This window comes from Carassius auratus, unplaced genomic scaffold (assembly GCF_003368295.1).
Source record: "Carassius auratus strain Wakin unplaced genomic scaffold, ASM336829v1 scaf_tig00023588, whole genome shotgun sequence".
NCBI classification, from domain to species: Eukaryota; Metazoa; Chordata; class Actinopteri; order Cypriniformes; family Cyprinidae; genus Carassius; species Carassius auratus.
Window position 1 is genome coordinate 3042 of NW_020525282.1, and position 20611 is coordinate 23652.

Here is a 20611-nt window from a genome sequence, read left to right on the forward strand (position 1 = left end):
ATTAATCCATATATGAGAACAACTAATTTTGGGGGCACTCTCCCTTAAAAAAAAAAACAGTTTCATGCATAATATGCCAGTTTGTAACCATAGATGTGTTAAACGCAGACACCATGTTGTTGGAAAATGTTAATGTACTAATTTGATTAGGGAAATGTGCATAGGGTAAATGCAAGTCCTGCTGGGCATTTGCAAATTTTTTGATACATGTTAGTAGGTATAATCTCATCACCGGCTGCGATGTCTGCTCAGCTTTACCTTTCACTGATTCGTGTCTTAATGTGTCTGACAATTTTTGCATGTTTAATAAAACACTCTCTTGAATGTGCATGAGAGAGCGTGAGATACTTAGTGTGTTTGTGTGTGTGTGTGTGTCTTTGGGGAGGTTACAGTGTGTCAAGAGAGACTCGCAGACAGAGGGAAGAGACTCAGCATGAGAGCTAACCCGTTTTCCTCTGTGCTCTGATTCCTGTAGGAGCGCACCCATGGAGCAACTGCTGCTGTGCCTGGCTCTGTTCTACATGCCGTCCTACGCCATGCTGTGCCCCAAACGCTGCACCTGCCAGAACCTGCTGCCCTCTTACACCGTGCTGTGCGCCAAAACTGGCCTGCTCTTCGTGCCGCCTAATATCGACCGGCAGACCGCCGAGCTGCGACTGATGGACAACTTCATCACCACCCTTCGCCACCAAGACTTCGCTAACATGAGCAGCCTCATACACCTCACACTCTCTCGCAACACCATCAGTGAGATCCGACCGTATGCCTTCGCCGACCTGCAGGATCTGCACGCGCTGCATCTGGACGCCAACCGGCTCACCGTTCTGGACGACACACACCTGCAGGGGTTGGTCAATCTGCGCCATCTAATCCTCGCCAGCAACCAGCTTCACAGCATCTCTGAAGGAGCCTTCCAAGACTTCCTAGAAACTCTCGAGGACCTCGACCTTTCTTACAACAACCTAGCAGACTTGCCATGGGATACAATAGCCATGTTAGCCAGCGTCAACACCCTCAGTTTGGATCACAATCTCATTGAATTTGTTCCCGAAGGGATATTTTCCAATCTTCATAAAATCGCCCGACTTGATATGACATCCAACAAGCTGAAGAAGATCCCCCCAGATCCTCTGTTCCTACGAATCCCCGTCTACGCCAAAATGAAAGGCTCACCGCTGACCGCATTGGTCCTCAGTTTCGGTGGGAACCCGTTGCATTGTAATTGCGAGCTGGTTTGGTTGCGCCGCCTGACGCGGGAGGACGATTTGGAGACGTGCGCGTCCCCGCGAGACTTGGCCGGCAAGTACTTCTGGACGATTCGCGAGGAAGAGTTTGTCTGCGAGCCGCCTATGATCACGCGACACACTTCCAAAATGTTCGTAATGGAGGGTCAAGAGGTTAGTTTGCGATGCCGCTCCGTGGGAGACCCCGAGCCGACCGTCCACTGGGTCAGTCCGGATGGGAAGCTAATTGGAAACACCTCACGCACCGCATGCTACGAGAACGGCTCTTTGGATATCTTAACAGCCACAGTGAAGGACTCTGGCGTGTTCACTTGCATAGCATCGAATGCGGCCGGCGAAGCCACTGCTCCTGTGGAATTAGTCGTGAATCCTTCGCCGCATTACGACCCCAAACTGGAGCCGGAGCCGGGGCCCTCGGACATGCCAACTTCTATAAAGTCCAACAGCAGTAGTAGCGTCGGCCAGCCTCGAGCTGATCAGCGGGTCAGCGTCTCCGAAATAACTTCAAGCTCTGCGATGATCCGCTGGCCTCCGCAAAGCCAAATCCCTGGAGTCCGCATGTACCAGATCCAGTACAACAGCTCCACTGACGACATCCTCATATACAGGTGAGTTTCATCAGAGAAACTTGAGATAAATCCAGGTTTATCACAAAACCAGTCATAAGGGTTATTTTTTTTGGAAATTGAAAATAAATGCAAATATTGAGATACAACGAATTGAAAATATGGAATCTGAGGGTGCAAAAAAAAAAAAAAAATCTAAATATTCAAAATATTTCCTTTTAATGTTGTCCAAATGAGGTTCTTAGCAATGTATATTACTAATCAAAAACGAAGTTCTGATGTAGGAAATTAACAAAATATCTTCATGGAACATGATCTTAATACCCTAATGATTTTTGGCATAAAAGAGAAATCTATAATTTTGACCCACACAATGCATTATAGGCTATTACAAATATAGCTGTGCTACTTTTATTGGTTTTGTGCTCCAGGGTCACATATTGTTTTCTCAATACATACTGTTTCAAAACAGCACTACAGAAAATGCATGTTTCAAGGTGATTGTGTTTTGTTTTCAGTTAAAGGTGGTAAGTGTAGTAAAGTAATATTTATATGGAAGTAATATACAGCTACTTATAATCTGGTTAGTAATCATCATGTACTAAGTTAAACAGACACAACGACCACATTAGGCTCATTTTGATAACAATTTAAGGATAATATCTGACAGTTTTGTATGTCAATCCAAAGTTGGCGTCGCCTGAAGTCTTTGCATTTGTTGACATTGTCTGAAATTATTGCAATTATTGCACAGCTTTGTTTATCTGTCATCTACGGTTTGCACCAGTGTCCATTCAGTATAACTGATGATACTATTATAGCTTTTATGAATAGTTTTAATTTGTTTTGTCCTCATATTTTCCATGTTTTATTCGTTTCTCAGTGGTTTTAGCTTTAGTCACCTATAAGAACCCTAGTTTGCACTGATTTTATTCCTGTTTAGACTGTAGACAGTAATCACATTAGTTATTGATACTAGAAATCTATAACATGAGCAGCGTGTCAGAATGCATCAGTGCTACTAAATTACTTTTATTCAATCAATGAAGTGTTTACACTGGAAGTTGACAGAAGCCACATTGATGAGCTGCTCAAGATATTTTATTATCCCCTTCCATTGAAAATAAAATGATTTTACCAACATAAATGTGATTTTATTATTAATAATATATATATATATATATATATATATATATATATATATATATATATATATATATTTAGAACCAGTTAATGGTTTTCTGATCTCTGATCTACTAATTCAAATCAACTTTTGCTTCTAATTTATTAGTAGCAATACTAATAGTAATGCAGTAATGCCATCATTATAATACTAATTTTATAATTAAAAGCTAAAACTAGTTATTTGCCAATTTTACTGTTTCTGAAGTCTAGCATTAAGCTCACAGCTGATTCTGTGTTAGTAAAGGTCCGGTTGATGAGCAAAAACATATTATGAAAACATTGCAATGTGACATGAAGATTACAAAAGTTTAATTATGTTATCTAGTAGTTGCTTATAGTGATACTTAGTAGCAAAATGCATGCTGATTGAGTCTCAAAATGACCATGGAGCTTGTCTATGCAAAACCATAAATGCAAGATCTTCTGATTTCAAATTTGTGAACGCTTTGTAGTAAAAATCTCTGCAGTGTCTTCTCTCCTAATGCATTATTTGAGAGAGCACTGCGGATGGTCTATCCCCCTAAATGGGTTTTGAATCTGGGTAATTCTGCATTAGATAAACAAATTGATTCTGTCTTTGTTCAAAGGCAGAGGCTGGCATCTGAGACTGGGGGTGTTAATGGCTTATAGCAGAATACTATTCAGATTGGTAATGAAGCATTGCAATTCTTCTGACGAATACAAATGGACCCTGGTGACTGCCTGCCAACAAAGACACAATAGTATCATGAATGCACTATATGAAATACAAGGATGTATTATTATTATTATTATTTAATTTATTAATTGTTTTCTGTGCTAATGAATAGATCCCTCCCAAAAGGACCAGCTGTTTTAGGATATATGTCAGAAAAGCTCTTGAATGATTTTCATTAGTGCACAGACAGATTGGCCTCCACGGTAATAGTTTCAGCCTGATGCAATTCAAACTGAATTTCAGAAAGCAGGAACCGCGAGCCGACACATTGACACCCTTCAATAAATCACAGAGCTCGAGGTGCAATGAGGAAGACAATAATAACAGAATAACAATAGAAGCTGCGTGTCGAGTGCTTGCCCTCGTTTCACATGCTCCTGACAGATTACAATGAAGGCGTATTTGCATTGATGTCGAAACACGTCTCGAATTCAAAACCCGGTCTTTTGCTTTGTAAAATATTGAGAGGACAAGCAAGTCTTTGTGCGGATGCCCTATATTTTTTGAATGTGCATCGTTGTCGACACCCCGTATGCAGAAACGTCTACATTAATGTTCCTTTTTAGCATTCAGACTTGGCCACACCGCCCATGATTTCTCATTGAAGGGATCTGTAAGGATGTAATTAACTCTGCAATAATCCCACTGGATAGATTAAGAAGAGAGAAGAAAGATACATACAGAAAGCAATTTGCTATTAATTATGGAAAAGGCAAGGGGAGTTCTCTGGTTTATAGAGCTGCAGAGTAATCTAAAAGTCTTTCAGAATCAATTAAGAATGCATGCGTCTGACTCCCGTTGGAGGACGGATGACTTGGAGATGGTGGCTGAGAAACTGAGACCGGGGTGAGAATATAGAGTGTAAACTTTGAGTCGAAAAGACAGGTTAAATTTGAAGTGATGTCTGGGTGAAAGAGCGCTGGAGGCACAGTGTGCATGGTGCCAAATGAAGACCTGAATGAAGTGCAAGGTGTGGTGTCAGATCGAGTACATTTATATAAGCATGCATTCTCCTGGCAGACACACTCTTTAAGGGATACTTCCCCCAAAAATGAAAATTGGCTGTTAATTTTTCTCATCCTCAGGCTATGCAAAATGCAGATGACTTTTTTTTATTTATTCAATAGAACAGTGAAGAAGATTTTTAGCTGAAACCATACACCTTGGTTATTGATAAAATGCAAGTCAATGGCTACCGTCACTTTGAGAGTAAAAAAAAATCACATACAGGCAACTCAGAATGAATCCTGAAGATATACTGAGGTCTTGTGACGTGAAATGATTGGTTTGTACAATAAACTGAACATCATTATTGCCAGATTTGATTTTCTCAAAAATGGACAGCCATCCATATTATACAGTTACATGAGTTTGTTTCTTCTCAAGCAAGTAAATGATGGCAGAATTTTTATTTTTTGATGAATTATCACTTTATGCATTCATTATAATGCCTTAAGAATACCCTTATAATGTTTTATAAATACAAAAAGTGTTAACAGTGCACCTATTATCTGCAATTATTATTACAGGAATCATTCTGCCAAAATGATGTTGTTCCAAACCTGTAAGAATGCCTTTCTTCTGCTGACGAAAATAAGATGTTTCAAAGATCAAACACTTTATCATCTCCGTTGTATTTTATGGCATTTTTGTTTGTAAATGAATGGCTACCAGCAATCTTTGTTCCCCATATTCTACAACACACACACACACACACACACACACACACACAAACTACAGAAGTTAGTTTAAAGGGGTTTGAATCACCCTATTTTTTTAGTGACCTGTTTCTTTAAGAGAGGCGAGGGTTTCTGTTTGAGAATGTCACTGTCATTATCTTACCTCATATTCTTCACATTATCATCCCTCTCTCTCTCTCTCCCTCGTTATTTGCATCTTTTCATCTTTAATTTAAACCACTTTAAAGTGGGTAATTAAGCAGTGCTTGCTCCTTCAGAAGACAGTGAGATGACAGGGTTTCTGTGCCAAGTGACAGATCTTCAGAAGAGCTCGAAGCCCCTTCTCTCTGTACAGTGACAGCTCAGAGACACGGTGCGGCCGGCCTGACCCTCGGCAGCTTAAAAAGACCAATGACTGCCAGAATATCCATCGAACGCTCAGTGAGAGGATCCAGAGGAGCAGACTGAAGGGAGATTCCTGGATCTGCTCATTAGCACATGACACTGAAGCAGCTACCAAAGCTAACGCTTATTAAACTCACTGACAGCGCTGCTAACAGCGTTTAACGCTTACCAGACATAAAACAGTGAGTGTGGAAGAACATACAGATAGAATTCAAAAATACGAACACAGCTGTAACTTAGGATGAAAACAGACACGTTTACAGTCATGTTATTTTACTTAAATTGTATTTTTGCATAGTATTGTATTTTATTTTATTTGTACGGTGGGAAAGTCATGGCCTAAACACCCTGTTCATTATGTATGTGTGTGTGTGTTTGTTTGTGTGTGTGTGTGTTTGTGTGTGTGTTTGTTTGTTTGTTCGTGTTCCTTCACTTCAGTGTGTGTGTGTGTGTGTGTGTGTGTGTGTGTGTGTGTGTGTGTGTGTGTGTGTGTGTTTGTTTGTTCGTGTTCCTTCAGTGTGTGTGCACTTTGGATGGGTTCAATCTAGAGCACAAATTTTGAGTATGGATTTGGCTACTGTATATATATTATTTTATTATTTTTATTCTAATGCATTTATTTTTCTAATGAATAATGAAACAAAATTATTTTTATTTATTTTTGTAAGTTTAAAAAAGTCTATATTTTCTGAATATTGCATTAAAAATATCCTTTGTCAGTTTCTTATGATAATAATGTTTAATATTATTATAATACAATAATATATATATATATATATATATATATATATATATATATATATATATATATATATATATATATATATATTAAATAATGTAATAAATGGATTTTAATTATTTTATTTATAATAATCGTATTATTAATCTGTTATTATTATTATTATTATTATTATTATTATTATTATTATTATTATTATTATTATTATTATTATTTTCATTTTACAATAATTTAAATGTCCTTAGAAGGCTGTTACTTTAATATTTATATTGAATTTAAGAATTGACATGCTGATTGTTTTTATTTACATTTATTTATTATATTTTTATAATAAATGAGTCAAAAATTATTAAAATCAATATTATTATTATTATTATTATTATTAATATTATTACTATTAATGTAATTTATCTGTGTATCATTTTATAAGTTTTACATTCACTTGAAATGTCCCTTTAATCTGCTGTAATAATATTGAGATTTGACATGCTCTGGTTCTTGATTATATCACTCAGTCATGGTCATATACAGTATTTGCTAGCACTGGCATGTATTACAATCTCTGATAATGTGCTGCCCCGTAAAAAAGAAAGCAGTGGAGCAGTTCACTGCTGTCGATGTAAAGTCATTTCATATGTAGCTGTTTGTCAATAACAATCAGAAACAGCAGCGTGCCACCCACAGTCTCTGAGCAGTATGTACACACACACTCACACACTCACACACCATTACCCTCACAGTCAGCCGGAGGAGCTCGGACAATTACCCACGGGGTCAAATGCAAAAATCTGCGGTCATGCTCACGGTCAGAAACAGACAAACACGCCGCGTCACCCAGGGCATGACTCAGGTCTTCATCTGCTCACCTCAGAGCAGCGCTCAATAATGCATCGCATCAGCAGACTGCAGAAAACATCATACTCCTGGGATCTGCCACGAATAATATTACACAACACCCTGCTTGATGCCTCCACGTATAATGCATTACAAACGTAAAGGCATCGTATCTCATAAATAATTGTAAACAAAGTTTAATGCATCATAATATAAGCAGATTCCTTCCATCTAACATTTCTTGTGTTTAAAAGTAAAGAATCACAAATATCTAACTTTTAACAAAATCACATTATGAAAATGTTTTGTTCTCCATTACACACTGAACACAATTATTTGTTGTCCTTTAAATTATTACGAGTAAAATCTCTGAAGATCTATGTTCCCTTTGATATCATTTTTTTAGAAACATAAAATTATCCAGCCATGACTGGTTTCACAGGAATATAAATATGAGGAACACAAATGCAAATTCTCTTTCTCATCCATCACAATGAAAAGAAGAAGAATAATAATAAGAAAAAAAAATCCTGATGTGCAGCAACAGATTGTTAAGCTTTACAAAATATGAAGTCAAGAAAATAGTCAAGCATTGAAGATTTCCTTTCCACTGTTAGGACAATAATTAATGAGTTCACAGTCACACACACACTCTCTCTCTCACACACACACACACACACGTTTGTTTTAGTGTAAAGTGGGGACATCCCATAGGTGTAATGGTTTTTATTCTGTACAAACTGTATATTCTATGGCCCTTCACCAACCCTACACCTAACCCTCACAGGAAACTTTTGCATTTTTACTCTCTCAAAAAAACTAATTCTGTATGATTTATAAGTGTTTTGAAAAATGGGGACATGGGTTATGTCCTCATAAGTCACCATAGCCATTACATTATACACACACACACACACACACACACACACACACAGATAGCATTTAATAGAAAATCTGCAAACATACTGTTCTTCATCAAGTATAATTTATAATGCATTCTACTGTATATACAGTGTTCAAATAAAATATGCTCACTTTTGAACAAGTTACGCAGCTCCTTATGGTGCTTGTTTTGAAAAACAAACAAAAAAAAAATGCTAATTTTCAAAAAAATCATACCATCTTTAAAATATTTAAATCACTTGCATTATTTATTTAAAAACACCACCTAGCCGAGTCTGGTCACTTGGGTTGTGTTTCCATACAGTCGCTCAGTGACCCGTGCAATCACTTCCCTGTAGGCTGTGCGGGTTTGCTTTTAACATGAAGTGTCATGTTTTATTCATATGCAGTATCATACAGTAGGACCTATATTTATAAGACACTATATAAAGTAAGTTAAAACAAAAAGTCGTGCATGAATGTGAGATTTATACTGACCTTCTGTAGTATGGACATGGATTCGTGAATCATGAAACATCATCAGGTAATGATCATGCATCTGGTTTTATATTTACATCGCAGTTGCTGTTTTGTGAGACGTAACTTTAGGCTCCAAAATAAAATGACAATCATTTAAAAACTCCTCTGTATGTTTGCTTATGAACTACTGTTCAACTTTCTGTGAACTCGCTGACCCCTGATGAAGAAAGATGAAGTCTCTCAAAACTGTTGCACTTTCTTACTGTGTCCTGTAGAGAGAAAGGTCAGGAGTAAATCCAGAAGAGAGCGGCGTCCCGGGGCACACAATCTCTCTGCTGCAGATGGCACAGGGCACATGTTGTGCTTAAATCTCCTCTGACACACGTCTCCCTTCGGACAGCACGGCCAATATTATAAACTCTGTGTCTTCATGACAACCATCTGCCCTGAATTGAATTCTGTGGAATTTAAACTAAAGCTTGAAGAACATGTGTTCACTTTACTTTGGTTTAAAGACAATATAAAGCATGTACACTATAGGGCAAAAGTCGCAAGTTGGTTTTTGATGCTTTAATTATACAGTTAAAAAAATAATCCTGTGAAATAATATTTCAATTAAAAAAAAAATTCTGTTATTTAAGTCTGTTATGCTCCTCAAGGCTGCATTTAAAACAAGGCTGAAGTTATTTGATGAAAACACAATAAAAACTGAAATATTGTTAAATATTATCACGATAGCTATTTTCTCTGTGAATCTGTGTTAAAGTGTAATGTATTTCTGTGATGCTCCGCTGTATTTTCAGCATCATTCCTCCAGTCTTCAGTGTCACATGATCTTCAGAAATCATGAAAATATGATGATTTAATGCTCAAAGATGCTGAATGATACTTTTTTCTCCCTCTCTCTTTTTTTTCTCTCGTGATTCTTTTGATGAATATAAATATTTTGTAACATTATAAATTACTTTACTCTCACTTTTGATACATTTATTTTTTTCTTCCTGAATTAATGTTAATTTCCTTCAACAAACAACAACAACAAAAAAACCCTATTTTTTTTTTTTTTATATATATATATTTTTTTATTGTACTGTTTCACAGCTTCCAAAAAAAAAAAAAAAAAAAATCAGAAATGTTTCTCGAGCAGTAAATCAGTATATTATTCAGATTTCTGAAGATCATGTGACACTGAAGACTGGAGGAATTATGCTGAAAATTGCATTCATGAATTAGCCTACATTTGACAGTATGTTAAAAAAAGATTTTTACAATATTGCTGGTTTTACCCAATTTTTTATCAAATAAATGCAGTCTTGGTGAGCATAAAATATAAATTACATTTTAAAATAAATTCAAGTATAAAACAGTTATTTAGATTGTAATGATATTATTATATAATATGTTGAGCATAAATTAAAATAATTTTTCACAATACTGCTGGTTTTCCCATATTTTTATCAAATAAATGCAGCAGAAAATACTTCTTTCTCAAGGGTCTGATTCTCTCTCTCTCTCTCTCTCTCTCTCTCAGAATGATTCCCGCCTCCCATAAGTTGTTTCTCCTGAGCGATCTGGCTTCATCGCGAGACTACGAGCTCTGTGTCCTGGCCGTCTACGATGACGGCATCACGGCTCTGACCGCGACGCGACTGGTGGGCTGCGTCTCCTTCTCCACGGAGCGAGAGTTTCGTCACTGCCGCTCCATCCACGACCAGTTCCTCGGCGGCACCATGATCATCGTCATCGGCGGGATCATCGTGGCGTCGGTCCTCGTCTTCATCTTCATCCTGCTGATGAAGTACAAGCTTCACAGCCAGCACTACAAGCAGAAGGCAGCTCGCGTCAGTAACGTTTGTTCTCAGACCAACGGGGGCCAGCAGGGGGCAGCATCGGGTCCTCCGCCGCGCTCGTCCTCGTCCTCGGGGTCCTCCAGCAAGCCCTCGGTCCCGCTCGGCTCCGACAGACAAGAAGGGTCCCACGGCATGGAGGGGGGTTACGGAGCGCTTAAAGGGACCACGGTGGTGGACTTGAACCCGGAATATGGGAAATCATTCAAAGAGGACGACTCCATATCGCAATAACACAGGGTTCGATCCCGCCTCCCTTCCCATTCACCTCAACCCCTTCTGTTTCTTTTCTGTTCCTGCGGCCTTACCGAGGGTTTTCTCCTGTCCGAGGTGAGGATGCCTTTAATCTGTTAAAGGGATACTTCAATCAGAAATGTAATTATGTCATTAATGACTCACCCTCACATCGTCTTAAACCCGTGAGACCTTCGTTCATCTTCGGAACACACATTAAGATATTTCTGATGAAATCCGAAAGCTCTCTGACCCTCTATAGACAGTAACACAACTGAAATGTTTCCAAGTCAAGAAACATAGCAAGGACATTGAACAAATAGTTCATGTGATGAGAATAGCTACATGGATATTTTTTGTGAGCAGTGAAAACAAAAAATACGACTTTATTCAACAATTCTTCTTCACGACTTTGCAGACAGGATTGTTGAATAAAATCATAATTTTTGTTTTACTGCGCACAAAAATCAGTTGAGCCACTCAATTTTTCTTCAGTGTCCTTGCTACGTTTCTTGACCTGGGAACATTTCAGTTGTGTTGCTGTCCAAAATATCTTAATTTGTGTTACGAAGACGAACAAAGGTCTTACGGATTTGGAACGATGTGAGGGTGAGTAATTGATGACAGAATAAAAATTTGGGGGTGACCTATCCCTTTAAGGTTTGTTGCTAGGTAGCGTGTTGCCAGCGTGATAGAATCTCCCCACACTACAGTGCTGCTGATGCAGAGATGTTCCAGCTCTGTTAATTAGACCTGCTTTAATGGATAAATTACAGGCATAGCGGCTCTGCTGTCTGTCTGTGTCGGGGTAACGGGCCTAAAAGATTTCCCCACCGGTACGGCACACTTGAGATCGCTATTTAAATTGATAGCCTGACAGTTGTTTCGTTCAGTAGGATGCATTTGAATTACAAAAGCGTCAAATTGAAATGCTATGATGCCTGGTTTGGATGTTTACAACGAAAATGAGAGAGATCCTACGGTTTGTTCATTTTAGTACATTAGACTCATGTGCGTGTTATGAATATCCCTGCTGAGTGTGGAATAGCACATATTACTGTTTTCCTTTACAAGGTGTGGGTCATTTGTCTAAATATTGGTATTTTCAGGGTTGTGTTTAAATTACCACTTCAACACGGTTTTGTGAGTCCGGGAGAGATTTAAAAGGGTAGTTCACACAATGCTATGCAATACTATACACAACTTGGTCTAGGCATCATACGTTTGCCGACTTGGAAAAACTGGGCCTCATGCATTAAATGGTGAGGATCACACATAAATCAATCTAATATGCTGATTGTTTTAATACCATAATTGTTGTTTTAACAATTAACAAGCTAATATTATCGAAAATGTCACTCACTTTGCAAAAGACACATGAAAACACATCTGGAGAGACCAAAAGCAGTTAAAACGTCTCCATAATTCTTCATGAAAGCAAACATTATAACTGTATGGGTTTGTGTTTTTGCATGTGTAAGATATTATAAAGCCTAGTTAAGTAATATCACAAAAGTAAACATAGCCAGAGACGAACTTTTGTACATTTCAACACTGCAGTGTTTCATTTCTGAATAAATCTGAACGTGAATGAATCATTTGAGCCAATGATTCTATGATCCATAAAGTCAGGCTAGCATTGGTGGTTTTAGTATCATATTTATTTATCCATGAGATGTTATCAACAAAATCCCCCAAATATATGATAACATGATCACTTATGGAAACTATGAAGACTGTTCAGATTCTGCTGTAAAATATAAAGATGCTACAAGTGAATTAAAGCATGGCAACTTTATAAATTGCTGGATAAAAAAAAAAGACACATATATGTATGTATTGCATTCAATATTTACATTTGACCAATTAATGCATTCCCCAGGAATCAAGCCAAGACCTAATCTAATGTTTGAGCTACAGAAAATAGATTTGCATTTGAAGAATTGCTGAAGGTTACATTTAGCAGTGATAACATGATGAAAAACCTAAATGTAACAATTTGTAAAATTAACATTTAAAAAACTATTATCGATTAATACCGATAAATGTAACATATCTAATACTGGCCGATAACCGATACTGTGCTGATATATCATGCATCCCTATGTTGGTCAGCCAGAACAACTATTTTGTCAAGCTATAAATGTTGAGTAAGAAGCAATGTGAGAGCATCCGCACACCAGCATCCACAACACAACATTCCCCAGGTCATATCAGCAAAAAACTAACATTTTCAGTCAAACTTCCTGCTATTTTCCTTCTTGCTAAACCATCCAACGGTGCTAGAGGCGTCATTTTGTATTCCAGTCAAAGCCTGAACACCCTTGGAGGCACAATCTAGGTTGGCCAGGTTCCTTGTGCTTAGAGCAGTGTGGATAATATCCGGCGGTGGACCCCCTCGGCTCTCGGATCCGAGAGTAGAGGCCATTTAACATAACCAGGGGAGAGCCATCTCAGTCAATTGGTCACAGTTGCCTTCCATTGAGAGCCTCAGAGGAGCCCTGAATGGGGCGGGATGAAAGCACAGGTTGAAGCTGTTGGTGGGAAACAGCGCCTCCAGTGGACAGAAATCTGGGAGGACAGAGGTGTCTGTCAGGAACTACTTCAAAAGGCTTCTGTAGACACCATGTTCTGCCTGTACAATTAGCTGAACAAAGAGTTAGTGTCTGATCAAGCAGAAGACTTCTGAGTTTAATCACGTTTTCTGACCTGGAAAAATGTCCATCTTTCATTCCAGAGCTGGATTTTGAAATGCCCCAAAGCTCCTCTCAGCACCTCTGGATCATACAGTGTGGAGTGTTTCGCCTTATTTGCCTGTGGCTAGAGTTATTTTTATTTTTTATTTTACTTATTCATTTATTTGGCTATTGTTGACTGATTGATTGATTTGATTGATTGATTGATTGATAATATCTCAATTTTAAAGCAGTGAAATCAATTAGATGTACTTGTGTTTTGGATGAACTGTCAAAGATTGTTTTAGTTGTGTCCAACTTGTGTGGTTTTTGAAACTGATCAGTATAATTTTTCCATTCACAAAATATTGTGATTTTAAAAACAATATTAATTATATAGAAATATTTTGTAATATTTAAAATAATTATTTTACAAAAAACTAAATATTAGTATTTACTTGTTAGTCTAATATTAATATATTTTTTGTGAAGAATAAAAAAAACACATTTTTATTTATGTATGTATTTATTTACTTTGTTTGTTTGTTTCAATCAGTCATTCATTTATTTATTTATTTATTATTATTATTATTTTATTTTATTTATTTTTTATTATCATTTTTGCTAGTGTTGGTGTCTCCTGGTTGGAGAACATCATTTATGAATCATTTCCCATCAAACTGGCTAGTGAGTTTCTGTATGTTACCCATCACAGCTATGCTTCACCTACCACCCGAAATGAACCCCAGGTTTGTGGATGCTGCTTTCAAACCCTGCCTGAAGCTCAACCGACTGCTGATTCATGATCTAGTGTTTTAATGAGCCACAATGGATTCAGGATGCAGGGCCTGTTTCTAAAATTAGTGCACAATTAGAGCTCTTTCTTCTATTAGCTCCAGATGGATTTACATTTCTTTCAGCTCAAGGTGAAATGGGAGAGATTAGGATGCGGGGATAGAGATTCAAGGCCTGGCACAGAGCTACAGAGGCAGGAAAAGGTGTTATGATGGGGGAAAAGAGACCAGATATGAGTATTGTGATGGGGTTTAGAGATTGAGATAAAAGGGTAAAGGCCTAGCGTCTCACATATTGAGACAAATGGGCTAATCTGAGGGGTGGGATGTTGTGGAACACCAGCAGAACCCTAGTAGAAGGTAATTACTGTTTGTTGTGAGCCATAGAAATGGGCCGCGACCGCTCTTCGACAGCCGTTTGGAGCCAGAATCCCTCCAGACTGCAGCAGGACATGGTGTGCTAAAAATAGCCATCTGAATAAGGCCTAGCATTAGCGGCTCTCTGCAGATAACTAGCCGCAGTGTATCAGGCCTTGTCCTTGCTGCTGCTGAAGCTTTTGTTGTCTGGCATTAAATCTGGGAGGAAAGTCTCAGTAAACTGATGATGGTTTGAGATAATGAAGTCGTTAAATGTCTAATTAGCATGTGCTATGTATAGTCACCAGTGCTGTCTGTTTATGCAAACTCAGCTGATGTTGTGAGGAAAGTGTTCATGTGTCCTCTGATACGGATGTGTGTTGAGATGCCATTGGTTACTTGTATGCGTGCTGCACAAAGCTGGGCTACAATTGCATCACGAAGTTGCATCATTTGTTTTTACATGATGCATTTGTTTACATTAGTTTACCTTTACATTGATGCATTCAACAGATGTTTATATTCTTTCTCTCTTTCAATCATTAATTCACTCTAAAACTGGCTTGCATTGCATTTGACCAAGATATGACCAAACTTATGTCCCAGTCATATCTAGTGTTTGATAGACATTTAAAATTATTATTATTATTATCCTTTGTAATTTATTAATTTAGCTTAGCTATCTAGTTAGTTTAGTTATTTAAAAACTTATTTTTTATACTTTTTTTTTTTTTTTTTACATTTTTTATCCAATTGAAATGTACAAATTAAAATATTTATTTATTTAACTTTTTTTTTTTTTATAAAATTGAATTTAATTGAAAATCTTTTTTTGCAATATGTTTTAATTCAATTTCATTGCATTTTTTGACCAAACTGTTATTTTTATAAGCTTAAAGCTCTTGAATTCAGCACGATGGATGATTTGTAGCTGTCTGTGGTGCATCAGAGCATATTATCGAGAAGGATGAGCGTAAAAATGTGAAAAGGTCACTTTATCAGAGGTGGAACATCTTCTGCAGCAGTCCACTGTCTTTCCTCGTGATTTTTGTCCTTTGCATTTGATGATTAAATGTGTTTGCTGCTGAATCTGATCTCATGCCTCTGTTGTTTTTCAAGGCAGACTCACAATCTGGAAGCCTTTTATTAAATGGGACTGGATCCAATCTATTAGTAGGACAAGCTGTGGTCGGACGGCAAACGCGACAGACTCTCTGTGTTCAATTCTTTATGCAAAACTCTCCCCAGACCCTGGATATCATGTGCCTCTTCGGTGCATATGAGCAATGTTTTCTATTTGAAACCAGAGGTCATTTCCCTCGAGAGACGAGGTGCATTAATCCATTGAGTGGGAAGAGAGAGGGTAACGCTCTCTGGATGTTTTTTGTGGGAAATACTATGACAAAATATCAGTGTTAAACAGATGAAGCAGTGCCAAATGACTGAACCCTGTGGATTTAACACTCTCCCGAAGGCTCGTGTGGATACAGACTCATCACAGCTCGATCAAACATTGACGAGTCAGTATGGAGTTAAGATTCGTGGGTCTTCTGGAGCACTTCATTATGGATTCCTCTGTATGGTCTCGGATAATGACTCGCTCTCTCTCTCTTTATTGGGAAACGACGGCACGGATCGATCTTCAGCTGATTAACAAACATGGCGAGTGTGTTCTTGGGATCTGGAGATTAGGTCAAACAGCAGAGACATTGATTATCACAACACACTAAAACGTTCCCCGTCCCCTGTATGAGCGAGGACTGAGGGGAAGACGCTCTTGAGGACTCGGTGTCTGACAGAAGACTGTGTGAAAGCAGCTCAAATAAACACTGCTCTTTTTGTTCCCCTCTAATTATGACTGTGGACGTATTTGTATGTGAGGTACACCTTCAGCCATCTCTGATTCTAATCATTTGATTCCAAGCAGAAAATAATAATAATAATAAAAATAAAAAAAATTATGGGATGGAATTTTATGCTTTCATAGGTACTCTATGTGGATTTATAAAGAAATAAAGTATTTTTCTTCAAGGCTTGTGGAAATGACTTTTTATTAAGCCAGAACCATTTTTATTTTATTATTATTTTTTTTTTTTTATCAACTCTTTTTTTTCTCTTTGCCGCACGCTGCTGAGATTATTTTCATAATGTCATATATTGAAGGATTTCTCCCGCAGGTCTTTGGGGCTGAGTGTAATGGAAGTTAACTCAAGCATACTCCCAATCATATTGTGCATTACTCAAAATCTCAATATTCTGGAGAGAACGTTTATCTAGTGTCAAATGTTTACAAATGCATTGATTATGTGTAGCCTGAGGCGTTTATGCTAATTAACCAAGCCGTAATGACTCGTGTCTCCACGTGATGTCACTGCTAAACTCTGAGACTTTACAAGCGCTCTAGAATCAGCGCTAACTTAGAAAAATACTCCAGTTCTTCAGGTTTTCTGGATGAAATGGCTATTAATAAATTCCATAACATATTTCTAATAAAATATTTAATTCCATTATTTTTTTTTACGTTCCATAATTATTTATTTATTTATTTATTTACTTTCTTGCTTTTGAACTGAAATTAAACACATTAGTCTCTTCCTTGTATTAATATATATTATATAACTGAATATATTCATATTACAATACACTGTTGAAAATTATATAAAAAACTTTTCTTTTTTTTTTTTACTTAGAAATTGTACATTTCATATTTAATTATTAAACATTAACTTTTGAGGTAAACAGACTTAGATGGTATTTTCTTGTAAAACATTGCCCAATAATCCTTGTTTAAAACTAATTAAAATGAGTTAATTAAAATAATTAAAATGTAGTAATTACTTAAAGTAATAATTAAAACATTGCAGTGTATGAGTTAAATATTTTTGTATTATGTGTCAATTAATACTAACAAGTTTCACTCAGACATTTCTAGTAATTTTTGCAAATTATTACAAAAAAGTAATTAAATAAAATGTGAAAGTTAAGTAAAAAGAGTGAAATATATTTTTGTTTTAGTAAAGCATACACTGATATTGTTTGTTAGATTTAACGAGTTTAATGATATATATATATATATATATATATATATATATATATATATATATATATATATATATATATATATAATTGATGTGTATATATTTAATAATTCTGCTCTGGTTCCAGCAATCATGTGAAACCCCTGCTGAAGCTAAAGCAGTATCAACAAACATCAGTGTGTGTGCATTCCTTTAGACTAACACACACACAACAGAGAGGTTCAAATCAGCATAGCGTGGCTGCTTATTACCCACAATGCCTCAGTGTGTCGTTATAGGGCAGTTTATCAGAGTCAATGTGCGATGCAGATGCCAGAGGCCATACAAAGGAGAATGATGGCTTCTGATAAACATGCAAATGATTCCTAATGCTAAAATTACACAAATATCGTACAGGGTCAATTTTCGGTACAGGGCAGAGCAGCTTCTCAATTAATCTTTCAAACACAGAGACACGGTCACTTCTGTCAGACTTTGTGTGGACACTTTGTGTCTTCTGTTGGCAAGTTCAAAGCCCGAAGCACATATTCTAATGTACAGTAAAATCATACTTTTAATTTAATTTAAATTTAATAAAATAAAATAAAATTAAATAAAATAAAAATAACATTCAAATTTAAATTAAAATGTTATTTTTATTTTATTTTATTTTATTTTATTTTATTTTATTTTATTTTATTTTATTTTATTTTAGGGAGAAAAAAATTATAATTAAATATTTCATTTTATATTTAAGCATCCATGCTAATGTATAGTAAAGTCATTGTTGATAGATCTCTCTGGAAAAGTCCATTTCATTATGGTACGGGAGGAGCAGGATCACTGGATGAATACTGAAACAAACAGTGCTATTAGTGCTCGTTCATATTTCACATTGGCACACCAAGCACAAGCAGGCCCAGATTTGTGACTGTTATCTGGAGAACCTGTAACAAGCCATATTTATATGTTAGCAAGCCCCAGAGTCACTTCTAATAAACCTCCATGAGCTAAATGCTGTGTACTGTGTTTAAATCCCTGTCTCCGCGTACATAATCTAAGAAGAGTCTAAACAAAGCCTGAATGAAGGATGGAGCTGAGGATGAATATGTCTGGACGTCCCAAACAAATCAACATGTCACAGATTCATGTCTTCAGGTCCCATGCATCTGATGATGACAGTGTGATGTTTCACACACATGTGTGTGTCACGTCTCTAACGAAGCCCTGATTAGTGAAGCCCCGTCGAGCAGCTGGCGCAGTGTTTGCGCTTGCTGTTAATTAAACTCCAGACTGTAATTCTAAAGGGCTGTCGAGACGAGCCTACAGATATTCAGAGAAACATGTCTCGTGTTGTGTGTTCTCAGTTTAACATGTGATTGATGGGAAGCTGGAGATGCATTGGAGAAGCAGTGGCTTCACCTTCCGCTGCAAAGGGGCTGGTTTCGATTTCTTGTTTCATTTTATTGTTGCTTTGTTCGTGAAGTAAAAATTGTGTAGCATTTTAAACATATCTCAAGATAACTATAATCTTCTTTATTCAGTTATTCAGCTGATTTTGATACAGAAACCTGTCCTGTCCTGTCCTGTCTGTGTCAATGAACATTAGAAACTTCCCAGGTTACAGATGACTCAAGGTTATTGTGAGAAAATGTTTCGAAATGTTTCTAAAACTCTTAAATGTCCAGTTCTCTTATTATGATTAGAACATTATTTAAAGGTGACTAAAACATGTCTTAAATCCTCTACTAACTTTATTTTCTCCCCAAAAATATAACTTTATTGGAATGTTTGTTTTTAATATTTTAAGAACGTTAAAAATCAAATCCAGGTTTCTTGTCCTCATAAGAATGTTATTTAAAAGTCACAAAAATCTCTTTATATTTATACCAGAAACATAGTGGTTTTTGAGTGTTTATTTTTAATATTCTAAACTGTCTTATTTTTTATTTTATTTTTTACGTAAGTATCCCATTATCTCTAACTGGTTTTCGTTCCGAGGTTCTCATGCAGTAATGATCATTGCGAGAGCTCCCGGGGTCACCACAGGCTCAGATAAAGTCCTCAGGAAAGTCATTTTTGTGATCGTCTCTTGCCTGTTGGCTATTGAGTGGAGTTCCCCCTTTCTGCCGGGGACTTTCCCTTCACTGTCTGCACAGAAATCTAGACTGATACCCATCATGCACTGCACCCAGAGCTACGCACATGCAGAGGTAGGTCTAGCTTTTCCATTAAAAAGCTGTTAAATGAAAGAAAAAAGAAAAAAAAAAAGAAATTTCATATATATAATATATATATAAAGAATTGCGTTAAAGAAAGTGCATTATTTGAGCTCAAAATAGCCTAAAAAACACATAACCCTAATTGGAGACAGTAAAAATCCACTATTTTAAATAAGCACAAAATATAAAATAACATGAAATAAATAATATAATTAATGTATACAATTTATTCACAGTTTGTGATAATGAACATTTCAAAATAAGAAAATATGCAATATATATATAGGATGGAGCATCACTCCAAATGCAACAATGAGCAATTACAGCGATTTTAGGATGATTGCATTTGAAATAGCTGAAAAATCATTAATAAAACCAATAGTAAATGGTTTACTGTTTTTGACCAACAGGTGGCGCTGTAATCAAATCATTTTGGTGTGTTCTGTGTGAGGTGACAATGGCACACACAAAGTTTGGTACAAATATGTCAAAGGGATACAGCCTCAAGGCGGGTGTACACGGTGCAAATTTGGATGGTCGGAATATTGTATGTCCACGCACACATCACGAGTGAGTTTATCTGAAAATCGTATGGACGAGATGATATACGACATGATTTTACGACCTGCCAATTTCCGAAGAAATCGCACGAAGTTGATAGACGTGTTCGACTTGATACATATAAAATATTGATATGAGCCATGACTGTTTCTTACACATACAGGTTATTTTTCAGCAACAGGAAACACCAGGA

At 36.8% G+C, this 20611-nt stretch overlaps 1 protein-coding gene across 2 annotated transcripts; it reads left to right on the forward strand.

Moving 5' to 3' along the window:
- Positions 1-372: 372 nt before the first annotated feature.
- Positions 373-16539, forward strand: LOC113077939 (leucine-rich repeat and fibronectin type III domain-containing protein 1-like protein). Of its 2 annotated transcripts, none has more exons than XM_026250208.1 (3): positions 373-1852; positions 10243-10888; positions 15738-16539. In XM_026250208.1, the coding sequence occupies exons 1-2, from the start codon at positions 486-488 to the stop codon at positions 10790-10792; spliced, it is 1917 nt and encodes a 638-aa protein (XP_026105993.1). In that variant the 5' UTR covers positions 373-485; the 3' UTR covers positions 10793-10888; positions 15738-16539. The 2 variants fall into 2 exon arrangements, with proteins under 2 accessions (XP_026105993.1, XP_026105994.1); XM_026250209.1 differs by having other exon boundaries at positions 15742-16539.
- Positions 16540-20611: the final 4072 nt, after the last annotated feature.

Coding starts and splice junctions, on each gene's coding strand:
- LOC113077939 (XM_026250208.1), top strand. CDS start 486: ATGGAGCAACTGCTGCTGTGCCTGGCTCTGTTCTACATGCCGTCCTAC. Junction 1,853..10,242: donor GACGACATCCTCATATACAG/GTGAGTTTCATC, acceptor TCTCTCTCTCAG/AATGATTCCCGCCTCCCATA.